This window comes from Ictalurus furcatus, chromosome 5, assembly GCF_023375685.1.
Source record: "Ictalurus furcatus strain D&B chromosome 5, Billie_1.0, whole genome shotgun sequence".
Lineage (NCBI taxonomy): Eukaryota > Metazoa > Chordata > Actinopteri > Siluriformes > Ictaluridae > Ictalurus > Ictalurus furcatus.
The window spans coordinates 7,259,354-7,287,341 of record NC_071259.1 but is presented as its reverse complement, the minus strand read 5'-3'; the positions used below and the strand labels follow the sequence as shown (position 1 = coordinate 7,287,341).

Below are 27,988 nucleotides of genomic sequence, written 5' to 3'. Positions count from 1 at the left end.
GAATCCTGCAACTTTAGCCTGTTGGCTCTCCTTAGGGGTTCACTCATACCCATCCTATTACACAATGGTTTGGCCTTAGGCTTAGGATGGACAAACTTGACCTTACCTGTACCATCATCAGGATGGAGCTGCCCGTTGGTGCCGTGCTCCCACGGTCGCGCTGATGCTGCCGTGTCCCCGTTGGGATGGGCAGCTGGGCCCTCCTCAGACTCACGTTCCGAACTGGCTCCCTCTGAGCTATAGTCTTTGGTGTCAATGGCAATCTCAGGGAAGCCACGTTTAACTTTGGGCTGGCCCTTGGTGGGCGCGCTGGCCGTGCGGCGAAGCAGGTGGGCTCCAAAAGCGGGCTTACGGCTGTGCAGCGCAGCAGCATGGCTGTCTAGAGAAGACTGCTTTGGATTTCTGTGAAACAGCCCTTTTATGCCGCTGGCTGGCCGTGCCTGCAAACAAACAATGGGGAAAAAATAGCATGAATCTCATGAAACTGAGGGGAACAACAAGTCTCGAGAAGGCTTTTTGTGAAAATTTGAAGGTCAAACTAAAGAAAAAGTAGAAAAACAAATAGGCAGTATTTTTTTATGCAAAGCTGAAAAGTATGTGGCATCTGAAGTTATTGAAAATATCTTAAATAATCATACTATCCTATTTCCTGCTTGCATCTCAACTAACTTGATCTATTCAAGTTAAAACAAGTTAACTTTTGAACAAAGATATATACCTAAAAACAGAAAAAACAAGTTTCAGGTCAAATGCTAATAAAACATAAAATTTTTTTTTTTTTTTTTTAAACATAGCTTAAATATTGCTTTATACATCGTTAACAGTTTCCATCAGTCTATTAAAAGAAGCACTGTATTCATAATGCTAACAACATTAGGAACAGGTGAAAGCTAGGTTCCAGTTAGCATCATCTCTTGTTTTCCTCTTTCAGTTATCCATCCTTTTTAGTTTTGAATTGTTCCTTTAGTTTGTTTTGTTTTGTTTTGTTTCACTTTTGGACTGACGGTGACAGGAGTTAGCACAGACACAAAACAATAAGACAAATGTAAATGACCTGTTAAAATGTTGAGCACATTACATTGAGGTAAGTTTACACACAGTCCTGTTATGTGATATACATTCAACTGAGTGCAAACACAGAACTAGCTCTAGTGTAATGGAGATGCAAGATTAGGGTGGATATGTAATGAGGAGATTTGTTTACAAATGACACTGGGCTTTGAGTTCCACTTAGCAGCAAAAAAGTGATTTATTTAGCCTTTTTAATCTTTTAATCGCTGCATAACAGCGCAGTACATTCCCTGGGCTGTACATTCTGCAAAGCTATAAAAACCCAGTGTCATTTCATGAATATGTCAAAGTAGATCCACACAAAATGTGCTCAATATGTCATGCATCTTATCCGCAAATGCTACTTAAATACACATCAATGAATACAAATGGAAAAGAAAGACAATTAAGTTATTCTCTTTGTATTGTATTACGACAGTTTCAACGGTAAGTTTAACAAAGACGGGACTGAAAGACTAAAGGTATTAAAACTGAGTCGCGCTAATTTGCACAAGAAAACCTAACTATGAATTAATTGAGTAACTATCATCAACAATAATACACACTATCGATAACCCAATTCTCATCTGGTAAAACAGATTATCATAAAGAGTACCTGGCAACCTCCGGCTCTTCATTGTCACAATAAAACAACAAACTGGGAGTGAATAAGCATGGTCCAATGTCCTTTCTAAGATTACAGCTATATGGGGGACAATGTGGCCATACCCTTTAGCTCTGTCAGATGAAATTCCTAGATAATGCTTACAGGGCATTCGAGAGCTTATTGCAGCTTGAGAATTTCCTGAGTTAAGTGAAATAAGAGGAGACATTGTCGCCCCAGGAATGCAGTGCTTGATGCAACGCCCCCCCCCGACGTGCCTGCAGCAGCGGATGGTGACATTGGATCTGCTTAGGGGTCGAATGAGAATGCTGGCGAGGTAAAGGCAGTCACAATTATGTCACAACTCATTTTTTTTTTTCATGAGTTGGGAAGGCTGAATGCTAGCACAGACTCGGTCGCTCGCTCGAGAGGGGGGAGGTGGGGCAGGGGGAGGGGTCATGTGGCACATGCAAGGTGCTGATTGCGTCTCACTACACCTGAAAGTTTGAGTGACAGCATCATGGCTCCTAACAATTTCCTGCCTCTAAAGACAGCTTTTGGACTAAGGTGGTTGCACTGAAAGCACAAAGAGAGAGAAAGAGAGCGAGAGAGATAGAGAGAGAAAGTGAAAGCGAGAAAGAAAGAGGAGTCAGACAGAGAAGGACAAAGAAAGGGAACAGGAGGAAAATACCATAAAAAGATAGAAAGAGAGAGAGAGAGAGAACTATATAAAGACAAACATCTGTATTTCTGAGAAAAATTGAGACAATTTATGAAAGATGGTACAAGATAATTAACAGCCTCAATGGACAAGTGTTCTAACCTAATATTAAATAATACTACATTTATAAAGTGTTATTTACAATGTTACAACTATTTACAAAAGTTGAATGATGCATTACTTTTTCAACCAAAAAAGTTTCTTTTGCTCTGTACCTGTGTCTGTATTTTCTAACAGTTATTAGGTTCAAATATTTCCAATTAAAATGTATGCAGAAAGTATTTTGTAAAAAAACAAACAAACAAAAAAAGTTTACAGCACTAATAAAGACGTTTTTTTTTCAACATAGAGTAAACTTTATTACTGTCTGATAATACACTTGTAATAGAATATCCCATGCATTACAACACAAATGCAATCTGAGCACAGGAAATAAGAAAAAAGGCAATAGTCATGACAAAGGTTAGTGTACAAGCCTCTCTCACAAGTCGACCTACAACCACAAGTTCCTGCACTTCCCTCTAAGTACCTACCTTACCAGTGATGTCATTCACAGCCACATGAATAAAAATGGACGCCTCCTCCATCCCTTCTAAATAAACATGGCGATAACCTGCATAACAAAATCAACACATTACAGTGTGACCGGAATCAACCATACCAGATCAGATACTTATCAAACATAACAATCAGTGAAGATACCTGGCATCATGCTATTAAAGGCGATGGTCCTCTGGCCAATGAAGTCCTGGCCAATGGGATCATGATCCCAAACCAGGAAGCGCACCAGTGTGATTTCTGGCATGTGCACAGTGAAAACCAGGGTCTCCTCCCACATGGGGTTGAACCCTGAAAATAAGAGAAAGAAGACAGCGCTTATGGATACTTCGGTATTTCTGCATTTGGTATTTCTGCAATGAATTTACATTTTACATTTGAACCCACAAGTAAATTCAAAGCATTAACCATGAAACCCCTAATAAAAACCAAGGAGCTGATTATAACGCTGTTGGCTATCACTTACCGTTGTCATCCACTACTCTGGTTTGCTCCTTACAGCAATCGATTGGCAAGCCAATGACCTCCACTTCCACAAAAGGGTCAATGATCTGAAAAACCACAAGAGAGACATTTTACATCCATTACCTTTTGCAAAGGCAACAGAAGATTTGTAGAGATTCAAAGATGCAATTATAATCATTAAAAAAAAAGTGACTTTCAAAAACAAAATGTATTACAAAAGTTCATAACTATAAAGTTAAAAAAGAATAATTACAAAGTGGAGAAAAAAAAAAAGAAAAAAAGAGTATAGAATGGTAAAAAACAATCCTTCCAGGAGTTTGCAATTTAACGCAAAATCAAGGAAACTCCGCAATATTTTGCAAGCGCTTGAAATTGTTCAAAATGACCACAGACTTTCTGCAGATTTGGGCCAAGACACATCATGTGATGTCATCACAATGCACAACCATTAGTCCTCTTTGATTCACATGAATAAAGCTAAAAGGTCTCAAACATTACTGTAAAAGACACTACAATTTTGCCAAGTCATGTAGTTTTATGCAAAAAAGCACAAAAATCTTTGCATAACAATTGCATCACAAATTCAGGAGAAAAAAAAGCCACAGCAAAATCAAGCATTTTTGGCCACAACAATCGAATTCCTGTATGGACTGTAAAAAAGAAGGCATGGACAAGAAGTGGAGATGATTTCTGATGATTTTTGATGAGTCTTTACCTCGCCTCGGTCTCCCAGCATGGAGTCTTTGGGTTTGGGCAGCTGCTGGCCACTAATAATCTTCACCACCAGCTGTTTTCTCATCTGTCCTGGCAATGGGTCCTCCAATATTGGATTAAAAGAACCTGCCAATTAAAAAAGATTCTTGAGGAAAAAATGTACAGTTACATAAGAGAACATAAGGCAGCGTCTTTATAAAGTGCCTAAGTTCTTCTTTACTTTTCTTTCAAATTATCACTTTTTTTTTAGGCCAACACAGATGGCAGTGGGGTACAAGTTTTATTTCACAACGTTAATATCTAGAAATATTCTGAGCAATGTTCCATGCATGGGAAATATTCCATTCGTGTGTACTTTTCACATGACTGTATAAATACTTTCACGCCATACTATATACCACATGACCAATATTTTCTGCAATATGATTCTCTATTTGAAAAGATACATTTAATACAGAAAACCAGCCCTCAAGAGTAACCTTCCACTGTGAGCAGGGCTTGATGCTGATGGTATATGACAAAATTTACCCATAACGCCCCTGGGCAAAGCTCACCTTCACACATGCACTCGGGTTTGAGAACGTAGCCACAGTTGCCATTGCTGAAGAACTTGGCCCTGTTTAACTGAAGGACTCGACCCTCAGACTGGTAGTTCAGTGCCACTACACACACACACACACACACACATAAATGAAAGGCAATAGTAATAATGCCATGTACTTTATACTCTATATGATAATATTTTATTGTTTGAGTTAGGATTCTTCTTATCTTATTATCTGCTGAACAAATGGTGAGTTGTTGAATATACAGTCAGGTTCATAATATTTGGACATTGTTAGTTATTGATATTTTAGCGGTCTACCACAGTGCATAGGAATTGAAATTAGATAATGAAAATAATCTCAAAATGCAGTAATTTTTAATACTTGGTTGCAAATCTGAAGTCTGGAACCCACAGACATCACCAGACACTGGCTTTATACCCTGGTAATCCTCTGCCAGACCTTTACTACAGCTGTCTTCAGTTCCTACTTGTTCTTTTTTCTTTTTTGCCTTCAGCATGTGAAATGCGTGCTCAATTGGATTCAGGTCTCATCTCATCTGTGCTGTAATTCCTACACTGCCCAACTATAACGATGTATTATTGCTGCTGATGTAGATACAGACAGCTGATATAGAGATAGCAAATCTCTTGACTGCATCTAAACTATATTAGCACTTAAGATGAGTGGAAATGACTGTAGGCTGCTTGAGGACATCATATACAGTAGCATGGAGTTTCATTTTGGAGATAACTAGAGGGGCTCAGCACCCTGAGACATGGTAATTGGAACACTGCTCGAAGGTATACGGTTATATGAGCTGATGGGAAATTACTCTAGAGAATGATTAGCTGAGGTACAGGGAGTGATTCAGTGATTGTACGGTTTTCACTTGTGTATGTGATCAGATTACCTAACATTTGAATTTTTGAACCTCTTACAAATGAAAGCATCTTTTGAAACTTTTGCTTAAAAGTCTTTCGTGCACGTTCTGTCAGTGCTATTCTTTTTAAAAAGCTTATTTATTTACAGCATTTCATCCGTTTATGTTAGTTACATATATTGCTACCCAGCTGACATAAAAAGGTCCCAGCATGTCCCCTAAATGGCCTTTATACGAACGTCCCCCGAACGTCCACGTGTAGGGTCCCCTTGACGTCCTACGGATGTTGAAGTGGACGTTCACAGGACGTCCAGCGGCCATTCAGGAAGCTTAGGGGACTTTCACTGAAATGAACACATTCAGTAATGTTATGCTTTACATTAGGACTCTGACGTCCTCAGAAAGTCAGCCAGCGAACGTTATAAACCGGACCAAATGCGGACCTAAGTGGACGTTCGCGACGTCTGGGGACGTCCCCTGTTTGCTGGGAAAGTACTTTAAGGTACATTTTTCGATGTATGCATGTTGCTGTATGAATAAAGCTACTTTTATTTTCATCCATTAGTTTACAACAGTCATCTTTTGTTTTCTTCCCGTCTAGACTTCATTCAAACCTTAGCTTTGACCCTGGTCTACTTGCATACCCAGGTGGCATCCAGTGTTCCAGAAAGGCTGTGGGTTGAAGTTGCTTGAGTCCACACGGTAGGACGAGGGATAAATTCGTGACAGTTGCCGCTGGTTAAAGCGCACAAACTGGGCTGGCTTCTGCTGTATCAGCTGGTGAGCTTTCGTCTCGCTTAGAGATGATACCAGCCAGCTGCTGCTTCCTGACACCACAACATGACAAAGTCTCAGTGCATTTTGCATTACCCAAATAAATGCATTAACAACAACAACAACAACACCAAAAAAAACATAAAACAAGAGCATGTGTGTCATTCAGATGTATGTGTACATATATTAGAATGTCGAATATGATCTATGCCATTTCAAAACATTTAAAAAAAATAGAATAAGTCACCACTACTAAAGGACCACTTGTAAAAGTGTGACATGTTCCTGCCGTGTGTACCTTGTGTCTCAAGATCCTGCATGGCCACAGACTTTGTGTATTTCACCAAATCAGACAAAGCCCTGGACAACTTCATCGTTTTCTTCCTTCTAAGGAAAAGAAATCACAGTAAAAAATGTATGGACTGTTAGAACATACACACACACACACACACACACACACACACACACAGTTGTGTACAATCCTTGGCAAAAATGATGGAATCACCACACTTAGAGGCTGCTCACCCAGATGTTTTACTTTGTAGCAAATAAACAAATCACAGATATGACACAAAACAATTTTAGTTTAATTTGGCTTTGTGAAACATTCCTCAAACAAGTTCAATAAAATTATTTAATTAAAGGCATATTTTTATTCAGATCAAGTAGAGGAAAAAATTATGGAATCACTCAATGTTGAGGAAAAATTATGGAATCATCATCATCAACAACAACAACAACAAAAAATCACAATGAGTACTTTATTGTTCCTCCTCTGGCGTTTATGCTGGCCTGATTTCTTCAAGGCGTGGACTTCACTAATGAAAAACAATATTCTCCATCAAGCTGGTTCCAACTTTCTCGGTTGACAGATCAGCTTTGCAGGATGGAGCCTGGTCATGGACCAATTTTTTACATTTCCAGCATAAATTTAAATCTGATTGACATCCGGATTGTTTGCTGACGAGGTCATTGACCTTTCCTGAAGAAAAGCTTTAACGCTCTTTGCTCTGTGGCGAGATGCATTATCATCCCATCACCAAACCTATTTCTATCGACGGAATGAGAAAATTGTCCAAGATTTTAGTAAACACCTGTGTATACTCGTAGGTCTCCCCTGGTCCTTTACCTGACATGCAACCCCATATCATAAACGAGTGAGGAAATTTGATTATTTTCTTCAGGCAGTCGTCTTCATATGTTTTAGCATCATCTCCTTGGCCAATGCGGATTCATAATTCATCACTGAATATCACTTTCCTCCAATCATCCACACTCCCATGATTGCTTCACTTTAGCTCACTGTAACCTTGTTTTCTTCTGTTTAGGAGTTAGGGCTGGTTTTCGTTTGGTTTTCAGCCAACATCTTTTGCCACATTCCGTGTTGGATTTCCTTCTTGAAGGAGTTTTATAATCCTTACCATTGTTTCAATTGACATCTTTCTTGTTGGGGCCATGTTTCCTTTCAAAAAGTCCAAGGTTAAGGTCTGTAAGCACTCTCTTTTTAACTGCAGACTAATTTGCACTTTTAGAATTAGTGCTGGTATTTGTTTTAAAAATGCAAATTACAAGGTGATTATATAATTTTTTCTTCTACTTGATCTGAAAAAAAAAGATGCCATTAATTACAATACTTTCATTTAACTTGTTTGAGGTATGTTTCACAAAGCCAGAAGGTTCAGCTATTAAACAAAAATTGTTTTGTGTCATATCTGCGATTTGTTTATTTGCTACAAAGTTTAAAAAAAAAAAAGTCAGGTGAACATCCTTTAAGTGTGGTTATTCCATAATTTTTTGCCAGGGGTTGTACACGCTGCAAAGGATTTGCGTTCTACCTGCTGTGATGTATTGGGACTTTCGATGCACTGCTGGAGCTCTCCTGGTCTGTGTCTGTGTCCTCAAAACTGGATGTCTTCTTGACTTTGCTTGTTTTCTTCTACAACACAGTGAATGAACCACTAAATACTTTTGATCATCACGGTGGACAATGTGAAAAACTGTGTGTTTGTGTATCTAAACTGACTTTACGTCTGGAGAAGCTGCCCATGAAAGACCTGGCCAGACGTTTATTGGTGCTGGGGCTGGACTCATCTCCTGTGTCAGTTGTCTCATCTCCCTTCCCCTGGAAACAAGACATTCAAACATTGTCGCTCTAGCAACATATATAAAACCCCAATTCCAAAAAAGTTGGGACTTATACTTACTTTTCCAGCCTTTTGTTGCCCCCGTCCCAACTTTTTTGAGACGTGTTGCAGCCATCAAACTCATAATGACCTTATTTTTTTCCTTCAAATGGTACATTACCTCAGTTTAAACATCTGATATGGTTTCTGTGTTCTATTTTGAATAACATATGGGTTCATCAGATTTGCAAATCATTGCATTCTGTTTTTATTTACATTCCATGCATCATCCCAACTTTTTTGGAATTGGGGTTGTAAAATAAACCATCACTTCAGTATTATGTAAATGAAAGAAAGCATATTATCTCTTACGACGTAAAGAAAATAACTCATCACCTCAGTATTATGTAAATAAAGTGTATTCTCTCTTTAAGACATATTGTACATACGTAAAATAAACCATCACCTCAGCGTCATGTAAATAAAATAAAATGTATTATCTCTTTAGGACACACTTAAAATAAACCATCACCTAAGTATTATGTAAATAAATTACAGCGTTTTACCACTTTATGACAAATATAAAATATATAAGTAGCTAAATATTATGTAAATATATTACATTGTGTTATCTCTTTATAACATATATAAAATAAATAATTCGCTGTTTTATGTCAATAAAATAGATTGTGTTCATCATTTGTAATCACATTTCTACAGGCAAGAATAAAAAAGCAATTTTTGCTGCTTTTCTACAGCTGAGGTTTAGTAGAGAAATGTTTAACTGGTAGACATTTAACACAGAGATGTTTTTTTTTTCCTGATAAAACATGATTAGATAGATTCATCTGGAAGTTAAGTAGAGAAAATGGAAGTGCAAGCATGAAGTTTTTAGGGCACACTATATCTATCATACAAAAAGTCCCAAGAAGAAAAGCTTCAAAGTAGAGAATCTTGGGATTATGTTTTGAGAATCTTGTGCTAAACCCTTCAGCCTCAAGGTGGCAGAAGCGGTCTGCAATCTTGAGATTTAAACTACCACTGTGCTGGTAAAACTGCTGTCAGCGGACGTCAGACACTCTGCTGTAATAGTGGATGACAATCCAAATAAGGCTGACTCATTAGTCTGAAGGATGGGAAGTCGTGTGGTAAACCACACACCATCACTCATAGTTAGTGAACACACACAATCAGACTGATTAGAGAATTCATTAAGTGGTTGATTACTAAAGTTTGACGTTAAGAAGTCGAGAAGTAGTAGACAAAAGAGAGAGATACATAACCGAGAGCTTAAACCAGAGGCCCAGAAAAGACAGACTACAGCTAAAGAGGAGAATGTGTTCAATAAATCAGCATGCTCAAGCGCTCTGCTGACTCCTGAAAATGACTTTAATTTAATTTGCCGCTGCAGGTGTGTGTTATTATACAGAATGAGGACCAGAAATCCAGTTGTGGGGCACAAAAGTTGCAAGAACCCCCAAAATGTACGATGGTGTTTCCATCAAAGAATCTGGGAATAGTTTTACTACTTGGTCCATAGTTTTAGGTAACGCTTTAGTGCCTGCTCCAGATTTGGTACTCTACTATGAACCAGGAACCACTGCAGTGTATCTGTCAAGTGGCATGTCTTTTACATGAAAAATCTGTGCAGCATGTCATGTGCAGCTGGTTTAAACAGACACATTAATGTTAACTTCAACCGCCCAGTTTTGCTGAATCCATGCCCACTATAGCCTCCGATTCATGTTCTTGGCTGACAGGACTCATAGCCCATCCTCCTCAAGGTCTGATATGATGTGCGACCTGAGATGCTTCTGAGATCCTGGGATTCTGTGTACACGCTAGAGCAGGGGTGTCCAATCTTATCCGCAAAGTGGTTTTCATTCCAGTCAAGCAGAAGCCACACCTGATTCCACCTGTTTATCAGTTGAGCTTGGTAATCAATAGACTCAGGCGTGGCATCTGATTGGTTGGAATGAAAACCTGAACCCACACTGGCTCTTTCCGGATAGGATTTCACACCCCTACTCTAGAGACTTTTGTATGGAGATCAGCAGTTTCTCAAATACTCAAAAGACCCTTTCTGGCAACATCAACCGTGCCACAGTGATCAAAATCACTGAGATCACATATTTTCCGTATTTTGATGTTTGGTGTGAACATTAACTGAAGCTCTGGTCCCGTATCTGCTTAATTCTGTATCTGCATTGTGCTGCTGCCACATGATTGGCTGATTGGGTACTTGCATGAATGAGCAGGTGTACAGGTGTTCCTATCCACCTTTATATAGGGGCGGCTGTGGCTCAGGTGGTAGAGCGTGTTGTCCACTAATCACAGGGTTGGCGCTTCAATACCTCCACGTGCGCCGTGCATGGTGTGTGAATGAGAAACAGTGTAAAGCACTTTATAAAGCCGCAAAGGTTAAAAGGCGCTATATAAGTGCAGACCATTTACATCCATCCATCCATCTTCTATACCGCTTATCCTTCCTTCAGGGTCACGGGGAAACCTGGAGCCTATCCCAGGGAGCATGGGGCACAAGGCGGGGTACACCCTGGACAGGGTGCCAATCCATCGCAGGGCACAATCACATACACATTCACACACCCATTCATACACTACGGACACTTTGGACATGCCAATCAGCCTACCATGCATGTCTTTGGACTGGGGGAGGAAACCAGAGTACCCGGAGGAAACCCCCGCAGCACGGGGAGAACATGCAAACTCCGCACACACAGGACCACGGCGGGAATCGAACCCGCCCCATTTACATACATTTCAAATTAATTTTCTTCTTTAGAATTTGTTTTGACATAACCACAAAGCAGTTGTGGCTCAGTGGTTAAAGCTTTGTGGCACTGACTGAAATCCCAGTACTGCCACAACTACTGGGTCTTTGAAGAACGCTCTTAACCCTCTGTTTCTCAATTGTAAGCAGCTTTGAATAAATGTCAAATAAATCAAATGTAAATTGAACAGTCGTTTGCATGAATACTGGCTAATGATGCATTGTGCTGTGAATAACGGAGCATGTGAGTGGAAGGTTGTTGCCCCTGCTAATAAAACAAGGTCACTGTGGTTTAGGTGCTTCACATGTGCCTTTTAATAATATATTCTAAATATGTTATTCTATTTATGTATTTTAATTGAATGTGTTACTGAATATAGTTGGAGCAGCGTATTCGATATTCACCGATATATACCATTTCAAAGTATTTCTGACACTTTGTATGACTTCTTTTATTTTATACGACTCCCGGTTTCTGCAGTGGAGAGGAAATGCAAGCCAGGAATTTATCCCGGAGCGGTGTAGTTTTCGTTCAGGATAGCTCCAGATCTCTTTAGTTGCTCTTTAGACACTTTGTTACTATATCACCCAGTCATACTGAACTGATACTCTATATCCTTTTGATAAATACCTCTGCATTTTAACATCACGGAAACTGAATGCAGAGCAATCTGTGTGATCTGCTGGTGAATTCTGGATTGTTAGTCCCTCTACAACATGCTTGGGCTAATGCAGTAATTATCTCCTCTGGCAGAGGAAAGCGGCTACTGATCTGCTGGAGAGGGACCAAAACATATTGGCTCGGGGTGGGTAAATTCCCATGGGAGAAAACAAAGGACTCATTCCTTGTTCTAGCATGAATGCTATTTTCTGTAATCTCCCGTTCAGCAGGATGTGGCTTTTTTTTTTTTACAGCAGCATGGAGCTTTATAGGTTTTCAATGAATAATGGAAGCACAAACACCCGAAGCCTTAACTCCCTGACCTTCGTGGCTGTCTTTTCATCCCGCGTTGCTGAGGGAGGCAGCGCTGCTATCGTGAAGCTGTCTGGGTCCTCGCGGTCACGGATCTTCGACTCCTTCATCAGGCTGTCCAACTTTTTCTTTGCAACATTCTCCACCTGCTTTCTATTCACAGAAGTCTAGATCATAAACACAGAGGAGAGCAAAATGACAGATTATCAACAAAAAAAGGGAAAAGAAACGCACACTACAATCAGAATTGCAGCACTGAAATTACACGTTCACACTCTGTCTGCGCTGAGAACTGGCGTTTTTTTTTTGTTTGTTTGTTTGATAACCACATACAGATTCATCTAGAATTATTAGCACCCTTCATAGAAATAAGCAAAGATGGTTGTATAAAATAAGCACAAAATATTTCAGCCTTTCAGCTCAAACACAAGGAAGAATTATTTACTTTTGTTCGATAAAAATATCCCTCATTATCAACAATATTTTCTTTCAAAAATGTGCCAAAATTATTGACACCCCTAATGGGCATTTTTGAATAACTTAAATTATTTTGCTCTTAGTCTCCAGGAACTCTGTTGTTGTCATAACCATGTCCTGATTCCCTGTGTCATGTCAGTGCCGGAATCAGCCAGAAACTTCACCCCTGCATCCCAACTGGCAGTCTATCCATACTAAATAGTATCCGAGATGAGAATGAGTGTGTCCCAAATTGTAGTAGGTTGAAATGAGTATCCCAAAGGTACCCGAATAGTCTACTATTTCTGGCACATTTCCAAAGTGGGGATCCGTGGACACTTTTCAGGTCCTTGTCTGAAGGAGGCGGAGTTTTGTGACGGTTTGCTTCACCGAATTCAAAGGCACATTTTAACCAGGTGTAAATGAAATGTGGAAAAACAAATCAAGGGAAAGGTCAATTAAATTATATAGTATTCATTATATAAGCAATAATGAATGAACAAAAGCTGAAATGCAACGAGGACATTGTCTATGGTGACGGTGTTCTCTTCCAGGCAACTACGTTCTCCTCTGTTACGTGACGTGTTAGTGTGTCCCAGTACTCGCATACTCTTTTAATACACTCTCAAAAGTATGTACTTTCTCTTCACAAAGAGTGCATACTTTTAGTACATACTGTAGTATAAAGTATGCCAATTGGGATGCAGGGCATTTCTCAGAACATGTCACAGCCTACAAATATGGACGCCATGGACTACAATCCCCAGCACAACAATCCACCATCATGTTCACAGTCACCAGAGTTCTAATCACATACATCTGATCCCAATCACACACAGACACACCCTATAAATATGGACTCTCCTGAGGAACTCTTTGTGAAGTAATGCTGAAGCTTTGCTGGTTGTGTTGAGACATTCTGGTTTTTGGATTTTTTTTAATTGCCCTCATAGTATTGTTTGCTGATCGCCTGACTTTTTGCTTGTCTCTGTTTATCGTTTTTGCTTCATGTTTTGGATCTTTCAATAAAAACGCTAAACTCCATTCGCATCCGTCCATGACTCCATCGCATTACACCCTGAGGTATAAATATGAGGTTGCACACATGTAAAATCCCTTTGTCAGCCATTACCATGGGAGAAACCAAAGTAACTTTCAACACAAAATAGACAGGTGGTTGCTGATCTGCAAAAATCAGGTAATGGATATAAAAACACAAATACAAAAATACATCCATTAAGGAGTTAAAAAGATCATTAAGCACAACAACAGCCATGATAAAATAAAATCACATGTGAAACAGTTGGAATGTTTGCCAGGATTTGGACCCTTGAGCACACCGACCCAACTACACCATGAGGAGGTGGTGAAGGAGGGACAAAAAGCATCCAACTATCACATTTTAGTATTTTAGTAGATTCTTATCAATGTCAACTTTCAAAATCAGCGACTGTTTGGAAGTGCTGCAAGAAAGAAGCCTTTTCTGGGCGTGTCTCACTAAATGCAGTGCCTGAACGTCATCAATTGTTATTAGAACTACATTTGGTTTTATGTGCTGTAGTCGATGAGACCAAACGCAAACGTTTTAGTCATGCACACAATGACTATGTTTGATGAAAATTTTTTTTGACAATTTTTGGACAATTGTGAGCATGTTACAGGTGATTTATGAAGAATAATTGCATCAAGGAAACAATATAACGAAGTTTTTGTGTGCATTAATTGTTCTCTAAAACCATGGCTAGTTCGTATCTCGAACAGACTCCAGGAAGTGTAACCCTGAACTTAAAATTCAACTGCAGTATAACACTGATTAAAGTGCAGATAGAGTGAGCATTATGTTAACATGGTATACATGAAGTAACCTTTTTAAAAACTCTGTTCCCATCAAATGTGCGGACATGTAAATTTACGCACTCTGGGTGAATTCATTTCTGCACACAAACACTGTTCCCAGGTTTAGTAAATCACATGGTGGGTGCAAAATCAATTTGTTTGCATAAGCACTACCCTGTATTTTGCACCTTTAGGTAGAAATTACTGTATATATGCATTAAGCTTAGATGTGCTATTTTCCTCATGTGAAAGATGCAGTGCTCCGTAGAGCCTGTTAGTAAATCAGCTTGCATGTTTGTCTTGTGCCTATCAATTGAATTTCCAAGTCTATGCAGTTCTCTTATTTACTCCCTCTGTCGAAAAACATGCAGGAAGGTGGATTGGATACACTAAATTGCCTGTAAGTGGGAAGGAGTGTGTGAATGTGTGTGTGCATGGTGAACTGCAATGATATCCCACATTGTGCCCAATGTTCCTGGGAGAGACTCTGGATTCACGGCGACCCTGACCAAAAGCAGTTACTGATGATTGTGCAATATTTGTTTTCTGATCGGCTTGTACAGTAGACAGAACACTGGTCCACTAACTGAATAGACCTGGCATACTCAATATTATTTGAATATGAATTGTATCCAGAGGAGATCCGATCTGGCAGAGGATTAATTATTTCCTTGACAACTTGACAGAGAATTTATGTATGAATGAATATGAGAATCTCATCTGAGCTGCTCTCCAAGCTGGCTGATTTACAGCTGAATCGGCCTCAATGGCAGACTCGGCTCAACAAGAATGCTTTATCACTGCACACATACAACCATGCACAGCAATCTCTGTCTGTTCAGCTCAGGTGCCATAATATAGTCTGTCATATCAGAATATTATTAGTATGACAAACCTTACCTATCTAGTTGTAGAATGGGTCAGGTGCCATGATGAAATCTGTCATATCAGAATACTATTAGTATTATCATAATAAATATCTATCTATCTATCTATCTCGCTCTCTCTCTCTCTCTCTATCTATCTATAGTTTGTCATGACAAACCTTACCCATCTAGTCGTACAATGGGTAAGGTGCCATGATGAAATCTGTCATATCAGAATATTATTAGTATAATAATAATATCTATCTATCTATCTATCTATCTATCTATCTATCTGTCTGTCTGTCTGTCTATCTATCTAAAGTTTGTCATGACAAACCTTACCTATCTAGTTGTAGAATGGGTCAGGTGCCATGATGAAATCTGTCATATCAGAATATTATTAGTATAATAATAATAATAATAATAATAATAATAATAATATCTATCTATCTAAAGTTTGTCATGACAGAATGCTATAAACGGTATACAGGTGCATCTAAAAATTTTTAGAATATCGTGGAAAAGTTCATCCCCCCCCCCCCACCCCCAATTAATTTAAAAAGTGGAACTTTCATATATTGTAGATTCGTTACACATAAAGTGAAATATTTTATTTGTTTTAATCTTGATGATTACGGCTTACAGCTCATGGAAATCAAAAATCCAGTATCTCAAAATATTAGAAGCGCTAGTATACCAGAGCCTTTATTCTGTACCTGCTGAAGTTTGATTAAATCTTTTTTTTTTTTTTTGCAGCATTACCACAAATTATGTGTCAATAATCTAGCTGTGAGAAAAAAAAGAGTACTTATACAAGTTTCAGTACATGAGATGTAAAATATTTTCTGCATCGTCTCACTACCGCTAACACGTTACCCATTCTCTTAGCAGCAGACATCCCAACTCTCCGGAAGTTCCGGGAGTCTCCGGCGTTTTAATAGTGGCTCCCTGACGCCTGCAAATTATATACAATATCCCGTAAATTTATATTTTATTTTATTTATTTGAGAACGAATGAGAGAGAACTCTATGGGCGTTTCTAATGGTAGACGGACTTTGGAGAAACCGAGAGAGCGAGTGACAGACCTGGTGAGAGAGTGACACAGCGCGCGTCCTGACTGGTCTCGCTTTGTGCTAACCAACCTATCAGATTTCTCGGTAGGCGGGGTTTACAGTCGATCTCTCTCTCTCTCTCTCTCTCTCTCTCTCTCTCTCTCTCTCTCGTTCCTCCATCAGTTTAGTTTAGTGTCTGCAGCTCCATGGCACAGTGTACAAATAAAATTTAAAAAAAAAGTACAAAACGCACTTCACCCCAGACTACACTAACGTGTACCTATGATTGTGGTAAAAATAAATAAAATAAATGACAGTGTAGCTCGCTGTACTGTTTGCAGCAGTGATTTCTCAATTGCCCATGGTGGGTTAAATGAGTGTAAGAGACATGTTGAGGTGTTGAATAGGTGTCATTCGGCCATTAGCACAGCTAACTTTATTTTAACTAGCTGCTATAAGGAGCTACTGTATTGATGTGTCGGTGATGAGGCCAAACTCCCCGTAGACATGTGTAAAGTAGTTATTGAATTAAAAAAATGACTCCATGAGTTGAATAATACAGTAATATAGTATAATATAATACGAAACAGTGTAAGTACATATTTTCTGCATATACCAGAAAAGCTTTTTGCATTAGCGTGTGTAAATAGTGTGTCTAAATAGTTAAATAAATAGTTGCAATATGTTGTCAAATAAATAGTTGTGTTCTGTCATGATAAAATGTCATGTCCTTGCTCATATATGTTGGGTGGCTGTGTGATGTTTGAAGCCACCTCCCTGAAATTAGTGTTTTGAATTTTTGTTGCAGAATTCTAGAACATCTGAGGGGACACATAAAAAGTGAGATTTGATCAATTGCAAGTCTGAACAGCAGAGCATAAACATGCAGCTACATGCATCGCACAGCAAGAAAGATTTCAGCTACAACATATTTTATTCGCATTTTCACATCATCCTCTTTAGACAATGGTAAGTTGTAAGCAAATATCACTCTAATTACAGCTATGTTAATTAGCAAATTTGGTAGTCGGGCCTAAATCCTTGTTCACAAGGATTTACAGTCTCAGAAAAGCGAACATTTCGTGTCTGAAGTACCCTCATCCACACCCCCAGCACCTCCAAAGCCTTCATGGGGTGATCTCATGTACGCTGAGGATGGTGGGCTGGAGAACGTTGAACCCTTCTGTTTCTATGTAAGACACTAAGCTTATTAATAAGTTGGGCATACATAATATAAATCTTATTTCTGTGGTGTCTCTAATTCCTTCTCTTTTTCTGTGTAAAACAGAATCCCTGGAGCACGAACACCACCAGCCAGGTAGAGGAGCAGAAGGAGCAGGCTAAAGTCCAACAAATGCCTGTTAGGACCAAGAAGCTCCCTAAGGAACGTCTCAGCAAGAACACCAAGGTAGAGCAGTAAAGTCTCACAGGCCTGAGAGGACATGATTCATATCTGTATTATGGACATGTGGGCGTGTCTCTGAGTTTGTGAGTGAATATGAGCATGCCTGTTTCAGAGTTTTCTGGAGTCTATGTATAGAAATGTTGGCATTTCTTTTAGTCTTTTTGAGATTTTCTAAGTTGAGAAATGAAAATGCATAACACTGAGTAGATTATTTGGGAAATTAATCATTATGAGTCTTACATTGTTTAAGGTGTTTAATGTCACACAAGAAATCTGATTACCATGAATCCAAAGGCACAATGTTACTCAAAGCTACAACACTGTTTTGTGACTTTTACTTTTATGAGTTTAGACCAGGTTTTGTACAGGTGTGTTATGCTGTTTCACTTTTTTTTTTTTTTTGCTCAGCACTTATCCTGCTCAGCTTCGGCATTTACTGAGAGAGAAAGCATAAATAAGGCATTACGAGCACTACCAAAGTGAATCGAGCTACTACAAACTGTCACCATCATCATCCTCAATCTTAATCAAATCATTCAGAAACTGAGAGTGACTATGTTTAACTCGAGTGAGACTCGTCAGACAGTTTTAGCTAAGCACAGGCCGTTTCACTATTATTTTTTGAAGTTCACGGCGGCCAAATGAAATGAGGCTGTGGGTCGGATTTGACTCGTGGGTCTTGTGTTTGCCACGAGCTCTAAACACTAACTAGCTAGTTAGCCACTATTTTTCCCATTTTAATTACAACCCCAATTCCAAAAAAGTTGGGATACTGTGTAAAATGTAAATAAAAACAGAATGCAATGATTTGCAAATCTCATAAATCCATATGTTACTCATAATTGAACATAGAAAACATATCAAATGTTTAAACTGAGTAAATGTACCATTTTAAGAAAAAAAAAATGGTCATTTTGAATTTGATGGCCGCAACACATCTCAAAAATGTTGTGACGGGGGCAACTAAAGGCTGGAAAAGTAAGTGTTACTAAAAACGAAACAGCTGGAGGAACACTTTGCAACTAATTAGTTTAATTGGCAACAGGTCAGTAACATGATTGGGTCTAAAAAGAGTATCTTAGAGAGGCAGAGTCTCTCAGAAGTAAACATGGGATGGAATCTGGATGGAAGCATACATTGATCTAAAACCTGTATACACCTTTCAGCATTGATGGTGCCTTTCCAGATGTGCAAACTGTCCATTCCATAGGCATTAATGCACTCCCATACCATCAGAGATGTAGGCTTTTGAACTGAGCGGTGATAAATAGCTGGATGGTCTCTCTCCTCTTTAGTTTAGAGGACACGGCGTCCATGGTTTCCAAAAATAATTTCAAATTTGGATTCATCTGACCACAGAACAGTTTTCCACTTCGCCTCAGTCCATTTTAAATGAGCTTTGGCCCAGAGGAGACAGCAGCATTTCTGGATCACATATGGCTTCTTCTTTGCATTGTAGAGCTTTATCCAACATTTGTGGATGGCACGGTGAACTGTGTTCACAGACACTGAGTTCTGGAGGTGTTTCTGAGCCCATGCAGTGATTTCCATTACAGACTCATGCCTGTTTTTAATGAAGTGCCGCCTGAGGGCCCGAAGATCACGGGCATGCAATATTGATTTTCACCCTTGAGCACAGAGATTTCTCCAGATTCACAGACGGGGCATTTGTTGCCTCCGTCCCAACTTTTTTGAGACGTGTTCTGGCCATTAAATTAAAAAGTACCTTATTTCTTTCTTAAAAAGGGTCCATTTTCTCAGTTTAAACATTTTATATGTACATATGTACATGAAAAGCATTGGACATACATTCAATTCTATGTTCTATTGTGAATAACATATGGGATTATGAGATTTGCAAATCACTGCATTCTGTTTTTATTTACATTTTAAACAGCATCCCAACTTTTTTTGGAATTGGGGTTGTATACAAGCTCGCACTTCTTTCTGACACCTTCGAGAAGATTCTCTCAGCTGTCATAGTGTAGGAAGAGTAGTGTTTCCTTCTGAAATATTTATCATATAACTGTGTCTTCCAGCTAGAACTGTGAGGAGGAGGAGGGGGGGGGATAAACAAGAAAAGAGGGCTACACGCGAGACACTTCATGCAAGCTGAGTTTCAAAGAGAATTGAAAATAGAGACAAATGTAGTCTAGATGCACTGTGATTAAATATTATATATATATATATATATATATATATATATATATATATATATATATGTATGTATGTATGTATATATATATATATGTATATGTATATATATGTGTGTATATATATATATATGTGTGTGTGTGTGTGTGTGTGTGTGTGTGTGTGTGTATAAGCAGACTGTTTCCAGTCTGTATTGTAACAAGCTGCAAATAATGAGCATTCAGATGGTCTGTAATACCAATAAATAAATAAATAAAACCCACACGTTTCAAAGAGAATATGATAAACAACACCTTATATTGAAAGTACAACACTGCCAATACTGTATGTAAAAAAAAATAAAAAATCAAACTGAACATTCTGCAGTAAAAAAAGCAGACTGACATGAAGAAAAAGGGGAAAAAAACAAATCCTTTCATAATCCTTTGTTATAATGATACGTGCATGACTTTATTTTGCACTGAGTGATAGAACTGACCTTTACTATAAAAATAGCAGGGAATTATAGATCTGGACACGCAAAGGCACTGCCACATACATTATTATACAGCTACGGAACTCTGAAACTAAAAAAAAAAACCCCGCGTACACTTATTCAGCGTTCCTTAAATACACACGCTTATCTAGCTATTACAAAAATGGCATTAATCATGGGATTAAGCATGATTACAAGTAGAATAGTACTGCTCAAGTGTGTGTATGCATGTGTGTGTGTGTGTGTGTGTGTGTGTGTGTATGGGGGGGTCATTACATTTACAGGTCACGACACAATCTTATATTAGGCTAAACTTTTATTTTTTTATGACATTACCATTTATTCCTTTGACAAACTTTATTCTGTAACATTAACAGAAGAGTTATTCAAAGGTTCTTTGGATAGTTAAAGATTCTACCTAAAGGGGTTCTGCTTAAAACCCTCTATGACATGGAAAATCTATCATAGCACCATTAACACACGATTAAAACAGAAATAATAACCAGCCATATAACGTTATTCTCCCACAGACAAAGCGGACATTAGTAGTAGTAGTACACTCTGATTTTGCATTGTATAAACAACATAAAATTGTTGCGTTCTTCAGCAATAAAGAGGCACTATCATACTGTTATCATGAACTTCATTATTTCAGTTTGATTTTTATTCATCTACTCACTGACACTTGAATTTAAATTGTCTAAATTCAAATTAGGTCTACATCACCTACATCACCTACATCACCACAAGTTGTTTGGAATGGTTTTAAGAAAAAATCCTCTACTCTCATCCAAAAACAATCTCAAGCTTCTTCAGTTTGCCAGACACTACTGGAACTTCAAATGGGATCGGGTTCTATGGTCAGATGGAACCAAAATAGAGCTTTTTGGCACCAGAGGTGGTTTTGGCACACACAGAGAGGTAACCATATGGAAAAGTACCTCATGCCCACGGTTAAATATGGTGGTGGCTCTTTAATGTTCTGGGGCTGTTTTTCTGCAGAGGACCTGGACATTTTGTTAAGATACATGGCATCCTGGACTCTATCAAATATCAACAGATATTAAATGAAAACCTGGCTGCCTCTGCCAGAAAGTTTAAAATGGGCTGTGGTTCTATCTTCCAGCACGACAATGATCTAAAACATACATCAAAATCAACACAAAAATGGTTTACTGACCACAAAATCAAGGTCCTGCCATGGCCATCCCAGTCCCCTGACTTGTAACCCATAGAAAACCTGTGGGGTGAACTGAAGAGGAGAGTCCACCAGCATGGACCTTGAAATTTGAAGGATCTAGAGAGATTCTGTATGGAGGAATGGTCTCAGATCCCTTGCCATGTATTCTCCAACCTCATCAGACATTATAGGAGAAGACTCAGAGCTGTTATCTTGGCAAAGGGAGGTAGCACAATGTACTGACTAAAAGGCTGCCAATAATTTTTGCACACCTATATTTAACAAAGATATATATTTTTTATAAACCTGTGTTGTGTTTGCAATTTGCTATCCAAGAGAGCAGCGTATTTTTGTGAAGTTTTTGAAGAAAAGATCAAAAGTTTAAACAATAAAGACAATTTTTCATAGCCTTCTTTACTCATATTTACAAAGGGTGCCAATATTGGTAGAGGGCACTGTGGCTACTACCATTTCTCATCAGAGACAACAGTAACGGGTTTGGTCATCAAGTGAAATCAGTGACTTGCTACATGCTGGTGTAACCACAGGGTTACATTATCATCATCTCTTATTTATCTAGGACAAATGGCTTCCTATTCTTATATGCTCACTCCATTGGATATGACTTAATGACTGTACATGCAGCCAAAAAAGAGTGTTAACTATGTAAAAGCTTATGCGTTTAAATGTTTACATATTATAAACATTCGTCCATTCATTCTGACAGGCCTAGACAGATAGTTAATTTCACATCAGCCTGTGATAAAATAGGTCTGACATTTTGTTTGGCGCATATACAGCTATTTTAATGATGGACATGATACAATGCTGACTACCAGCTGTTCTTAAACAGTTGCCTGGTTGATTATGGATTATGCATGAAAACCCGCCAGAAATGTTAGCGAAGTGCCTTGCTAATATTTTATACCACCAACTACAGTACAGATGTCCTTAAAGAGTCCCAGATATGTGCATTTCGAAATTATGGATTAGTCAGTCAGGCATCCAGTTAGAAAAAATGGCATGTTTAGCCAACAAATAATGAAACTGTGGACCCGTGGGAAACACAGACCGTGCTTTAAGAACTATGGAACTTACATCTCCATTCATCAGCTTGCAGTCGTCTTCCATCTCGTCAGCGCTGTCCTCATCTGACACGTCACCCTCCTCTGCGTTCTCGTCAATGTTTGCGGGCAGTTTCTTGCCCTGTAAATGGCAAGAAAGAAAAACAAACCCAAAGCAAAATACATCATTGTTGATGCAAGTTCACTGCAAAGTGATAGGTAAGGTCTGGCCTCTGTTATTACTTGACATCACAAACCTGTGAGGTATCAGCTACACACAAACATACTTTTGGGATTTTGACGTAACAGATTAACACAATTCAGAATCTCCAATCAAATGAAAGTTGATATAATATACAAACCGATCACAGTCCGAACAAAGAAGAAAATTTAAAGCTTTTTTCCACAGACATCAGTTCCTCTTAACTCCATTGTAATAATTAACAATTGAAAAAAATAAAGAAAGAAATCACCAGGGGCTTTGACGCTAATAAGGCTACATAACTCTTTAGGTAACATTTCTTTCACTTGAGAAAACAGAGCACATTTGCTGTCTCAAAGTCTGGTGAATGAGACCTGGGGGGCTTGTCTGCACTCTGACTTACTTATCAGTAATCATTTGATTGACAGACCCATAAAAGCACTGCTCTGTACCGCCTGGTGAGGCTGAGCGCTGGTCTGTGGAGAGTTTAACAAAAGGACAGGCAGGTGATGGATACTGGTATTAAAGAGCAACAATCGATTTGGCATAGCGTCAGAGAGCTGCTCGTGTCGAAAGCAATTGATTTTGAAATGTTTAACAAGGTAAAGGCTTGCCAGGTTAGAGTGATAACTGTGCATGATCCCCCCCCCCCTTTTAATCTGCAACGACACTTATTTCCACTGTATGTTGATTCATACTGTGCAAATCAAACTCAGTTACAGTATAAGCTTTATATCCCTCAGATACAGCTTTAAATCTCAAGAATCCTGGCTTGTTTTTTCCCACCTAATTTGGCACGTTTAGACTATGAAGATACTGGAAATTTGTGCAAAATCTAACTTAAGTTTTATGGCCCAAGTAATAGATAATGTGGATAGCAGAAGTATAATCGATAATATCACATCAGGTTACTGGTCATACTGGCTTCTTGGAAGGCTGAGTATCTTTTGGATGCCAGATCAAGTGGAAATAAGGATTGCTATTGAATGTAGTCAAACTTAAGCGGGGCAATTAATGTCATAATGCATGCACATGGATGAAAAAGTGACGATATGCAAATCTGGCTTGAGCTGAAGCCTCTGGCAAGCAGTAAAGAGAAAAAGAGCTGTGGGTTTTAGATTGCAGCTGGAGAGTTGCTCATTGACTCAGAGCCAGAACCATGCAATTTGTCAATACTGCTCATCGGCCCAGTTTTCAGCCAACTCTCCAATGACCGGTGTAGGCCGGCTTCCAATTATAGTACCGGCTCTGTGTTAAACTACACCATCAGTCCTGTGGCCTGGTTTCTCGTTGGTTGGATATCAGCTGTTATTTGGAGTCGTGTTTTAGCAAAAGATGAAAGAAGCTGGATAATGTAAGAGCCTCATTATGGATAGCACAGAAGGCTGGGGGAAAAAACAACAACAAAAAAAACCAACCAGGGAGCCTCAAACTGAAACTCGCTGCTAAATGAGATTGTGTACAGATTAGGTGTGTAAAACAATGACACTAGCTATGTTTCCATTCAAGTTGCGAATTTAACTTATGCACAAAATTGGAATATCGCATAAAATATTCACTAATAACTCATGTGTGCTCATGAGAACAAAATCGTCACTTCCGGGGAAACTGCAAAGTATCAATACAAATGGAAGCTTTTGCAACCGGGAAAGCCACTGTAGCTCTTTTTCCCAATATAATAAATGACTTGTTTGCAGGCCAAACGTTATCACAAACCTCTTGTTACCTTGCGATTGGAGGCAGATGCCTGATATTTGGGAACAGATTGGTGTGAGACAGTTCTGGCAGGTAATTATACCAAATCATTTCGACGACAGACTTTGGCCCAGGCATTTCAGAATGACACAAAAACAAACATTTGAGATGCTGTGCAACGAGACTGGTCTGCTGGTTAGTCCAGTTATGCCGACCAACCGCCCCCAAATGGCATCACATGATGTGTTGAGGCAAAGAATTTTTCGATGCACATCAAGGAATTTATTCAGTAAATTGTGTTTCCATTGTAGTTTATGTGCATGTCTTATTATCGAATAAAAAGAATTATTTGCCTCAATTGAGCACATAATTCTCAAAATTCACATAAAAGTATGTGGCGGGAAACATAGCTACTGTCTGTATCTGTTTTGGTTTAGTGCTTCCATTATCCATATACGTATCTGTATTCATATTTAAACCTGGAAAGGGCATAGCCTAAACTGTAAGTTGTTTTTTTTAAAAAGTGAGATAAGAACCCGACGACTAAACATTAAAAAACAATGGAAAGAGCCCAGAGATAGAAATGCATTGGGTGTGAATTCTGGCTCTGGCAGCTCCTCAACCTCAGCTACATCACTCAAGTTCATAATTGGCCTGGAGATGTGGAGATGTGCATGGGACTGTTTTAATCCTGCATGAACAGTTACTTTTGTTTTTGTTTGTACTTGCCCATGAAATTTTCTAATGAATTGTTGAACGTAATGATGTAATGATGTATGAATGAACGCTGTAGATGTTAATGCATGTTCATGTTAATGCATACGGTCTTCTTTTTGCCACAAGTTTCATATCTCAGTGCTTAAATGTAAAAAAAAAAAAGAAGCAAAAAAACAAAACAACTCCTGCTTGTGCAACTTTTGGTTGCGCGCCATGAGATTCCAGCGCTGATGCACACCTCTAGTCCCAACCTGATGGCTTGTGAACCAAATGTCCTTGTACAATGGTCCTCCAGAAATGTCAAAGAAACTGATATTGAACAATCTGCTATTATGAAGATACCACTGTCTCAAATCATTTCTATTTTTCATTTAACTGGCAAAGGATAACTTTTTTCTTGAACAACAGTAGCAGTGGTAAATTCAATACAAATAAAAAGTTGACCTTGACAAGAATTTTGCCTTTGAGGGAATCAGGTGAGGGCAGGAGTCCTGACTCGTCAACTTTGATTGATGACAGGTCCAACTTCTCCCCCAAGATTTCCACCAGATACTGAGCCATCTTCTTCTGCTGGGGAACACTGCAGTGGTTCTCTATGGACAAGATCACTGGATACCTGAAGAGGGAAAGCAAAGATGGGAACAGAAGTACATGTTAGCTGGTAATTGTTGTGGACAAAACAGGATAGAAATTGACAACAACTAAACAGGTGAAACCGTGGTGAAAAAAAACCTTCTGGCATTGGCAAATAATCTGATTTATTTTTTTTTATATATTTTTTTTAGCATTCTGCATAAATAAGAACCTTAAGGGTCAGTACATGTTGAAATACAGTACTGTGCAAAAGTTTTAGGCACCCTATTTTTTTTTAGTACAAACTTTGTTATAGATTATTTATTTTATGACTTCTACATTATCGAGTCAGTACATTTTACATTCCAAAACATTTGTTTTCCAGCACGAAATTAAATGTTACAGAAAAATGTTTGTATGCCAGTAAAGAAAGCAGCGTATTAAGTGGTAAGAGACACTTTTCAGATAATAAAACATAATGAAGGCTGATGGATTTTGCTGTAAAAATAAGAAGCAAGTATGACAGTAAAAGTCTCCAGAAAAACCGTGTCTGGCTCTGCGAGATGCTCGATAAAACTTACAGCTCATCTCCTTACAAAACTGCACTAATTCTACCGGAGATTACGATTTTAATTTTATTTCTTTTTTTGTCACACCAAATATTGACTTTGTTTCATTTACTACTGTTTACTGCTCTTTACTGTATTTTTTTATTTTTATTTAAATGTAGAAACATTTAATTTCATTATTTTGAAGGCACCTTTGCTCTACAGCATTTCTTTGCATGTGTTTAACAGTCCCACCCCAACAATGCACTGAACAAGATCTGTAACAGCAAGCCATGTGTTGAAATTGACATGTTGTAGAGAGATGTTGAGAGATGTCTAAAAATATTGTTCTGTTTACAAGAGCCCTGACTGGGTGCATCTTGATGGGATTATCACCTTTAGCGGTGCTGGTGCTAATGAAATCTCAGGACGCAGCGTATACACAAACAAGCACACACACATACACACTGTTTATTCTAATGTATGCATACCAAGCAAGCACCGCTTTTCACTGAAATTATTAAGGCTCTAAAGGTTAGACTTACGGATTCTTGACAAATGCATATTTGTTGATGGTTTCAATGACGTCCTTAAAAAGGATTTTGGATGTTAAAGTATAGCCATGGTGTACGATTGGCTCTCCATCTTGTCCATCCCAACAGTCCACTGGAAGATAACATACAGTAGTTTACAGTACAGTCAGCATTCAGGTTCAATCATGACATGACCAACATTCATCCACTCAACATTAATGTACAGTAGCTTGTGTAAGTATTATAAGGGCTATTTTGTGAAGAGTCATGACATATAATCACAGTTCAGTCCATTTCAGTTCCAAGTTGTAACATTACAAAACATGGGAAAAGTTCAAGGGGGTTGAATACTTTTGCACTCCACTGTCTATTGTATAACGTCCATTGTAAAAAGCACTATACAAAGAAAATTTAATTGAATTGTATCAGAAATGTAAATCGCACAGGTGTGCACTGAAGTCTTACCATTTATTCCCCAAATTAAACTGACCTTCCACACATCTGCAGCCTGCTTGCAGGACCCATGCATACATGTCCACCCTGGACTGAGACATCAGCTGGTCCCCCATCAGGTAAGTGTTATGTGAGGAGGCGATAAAGTATTTACACAGCGGCTGAGTCATGTCCTGGTTGACTTCATAGTGTTCGGGTTGAAAGATGTCTCCAGCTGGACTTCGCATGTAATTCGTAAATCCTAAGGCGTAGAATTTAGTTTTGAGCTGATTGAAACACATGGCCACTGAATCCTCTCAACATAGGTATGTAAAAGGACAGATATGTGCCATTTTGATTGGATTTTGTCCCAAGTTGGTTTGCAAATACTAAAGTTGTTAATACATCCAGTCCATTTAAGTTTTGATTATTTAAACTTTTATACTCTGTTGCTATCTGTATCTGTATTTGAACCGGAAGTGGGTGTGGTCTAGACCAGAAGTCTTTTTTTTTATTATTTTTTTTTTAATAAAATTTGAATTTGCAGAACATAACTTTATTCAACTCTTGAACTTCCTGAATAGTATATCTCAACCAG

General features: G+C 38.6%; 1 protein-coding gene across 1 annotated transcript in view; it reads right to left on the bottom strand.

Moving 5' to 3' along the window:
• plch2a (phospholipase C, eta 2a) overlaps nt 1-27,988 on the bottom strand; it is a 143,125-nt gene that overhangs the window by 5,972 nt on the left and 109,165 nt on the right. Inside the window, exons 8-22 of the mRNA XM_053624536.1 lie at nt 27,449-27,652; nt 26,971-27,091; nt 25,749-25,920; nt 22,725-22,832; nt 12,213-12,368; nt 8,338-8,436; nt 8,150-8,250; nt 6,613-6,701; nt 6,185-6,367; nt 4,667-4,774; nt 4,114-4,238; nt 3,400-3,484; nt 3,078-3,224; nt 2,909-2,988; nt 107-440 (exon numbers count right to left, since the gene is read on the bottom strand). Of these exons, the coding sequence (XP_053480511.1) occupies nt 107-440; nt 2,909-2,988; nt 3,078-3,224; nt 3,400-3,484; nt 4,114-4,238; nt 4,667-4,774; nt 6,185-6,367; nt 6,613-6,701; nt 8,150-8,250; nt 8,338-8,436; nt 12,213-12,368; nt 22,725-22,832; nt 25,749-25,920; nt 26,971-27,091; nt 27,449-27,652 (2,112 nt within the window). The remainder of the gene's footprint in view (nt 1-106; nt 441-2,908; nt 2,989-3,077; nt 3,225-3,399; nt 3,485-4,113; nt 4,239-4,666; nt 4,775-6,184; nt 6,368-6,612; nt 6,702-8,149; nt 8,251-8,337; nt 8,437-12,212; nt 12,369-22,724; nt 22,833-25,748; nt 25,921-26,970; nt 27,092-27,448; nt 27,653-27,988) is intronic.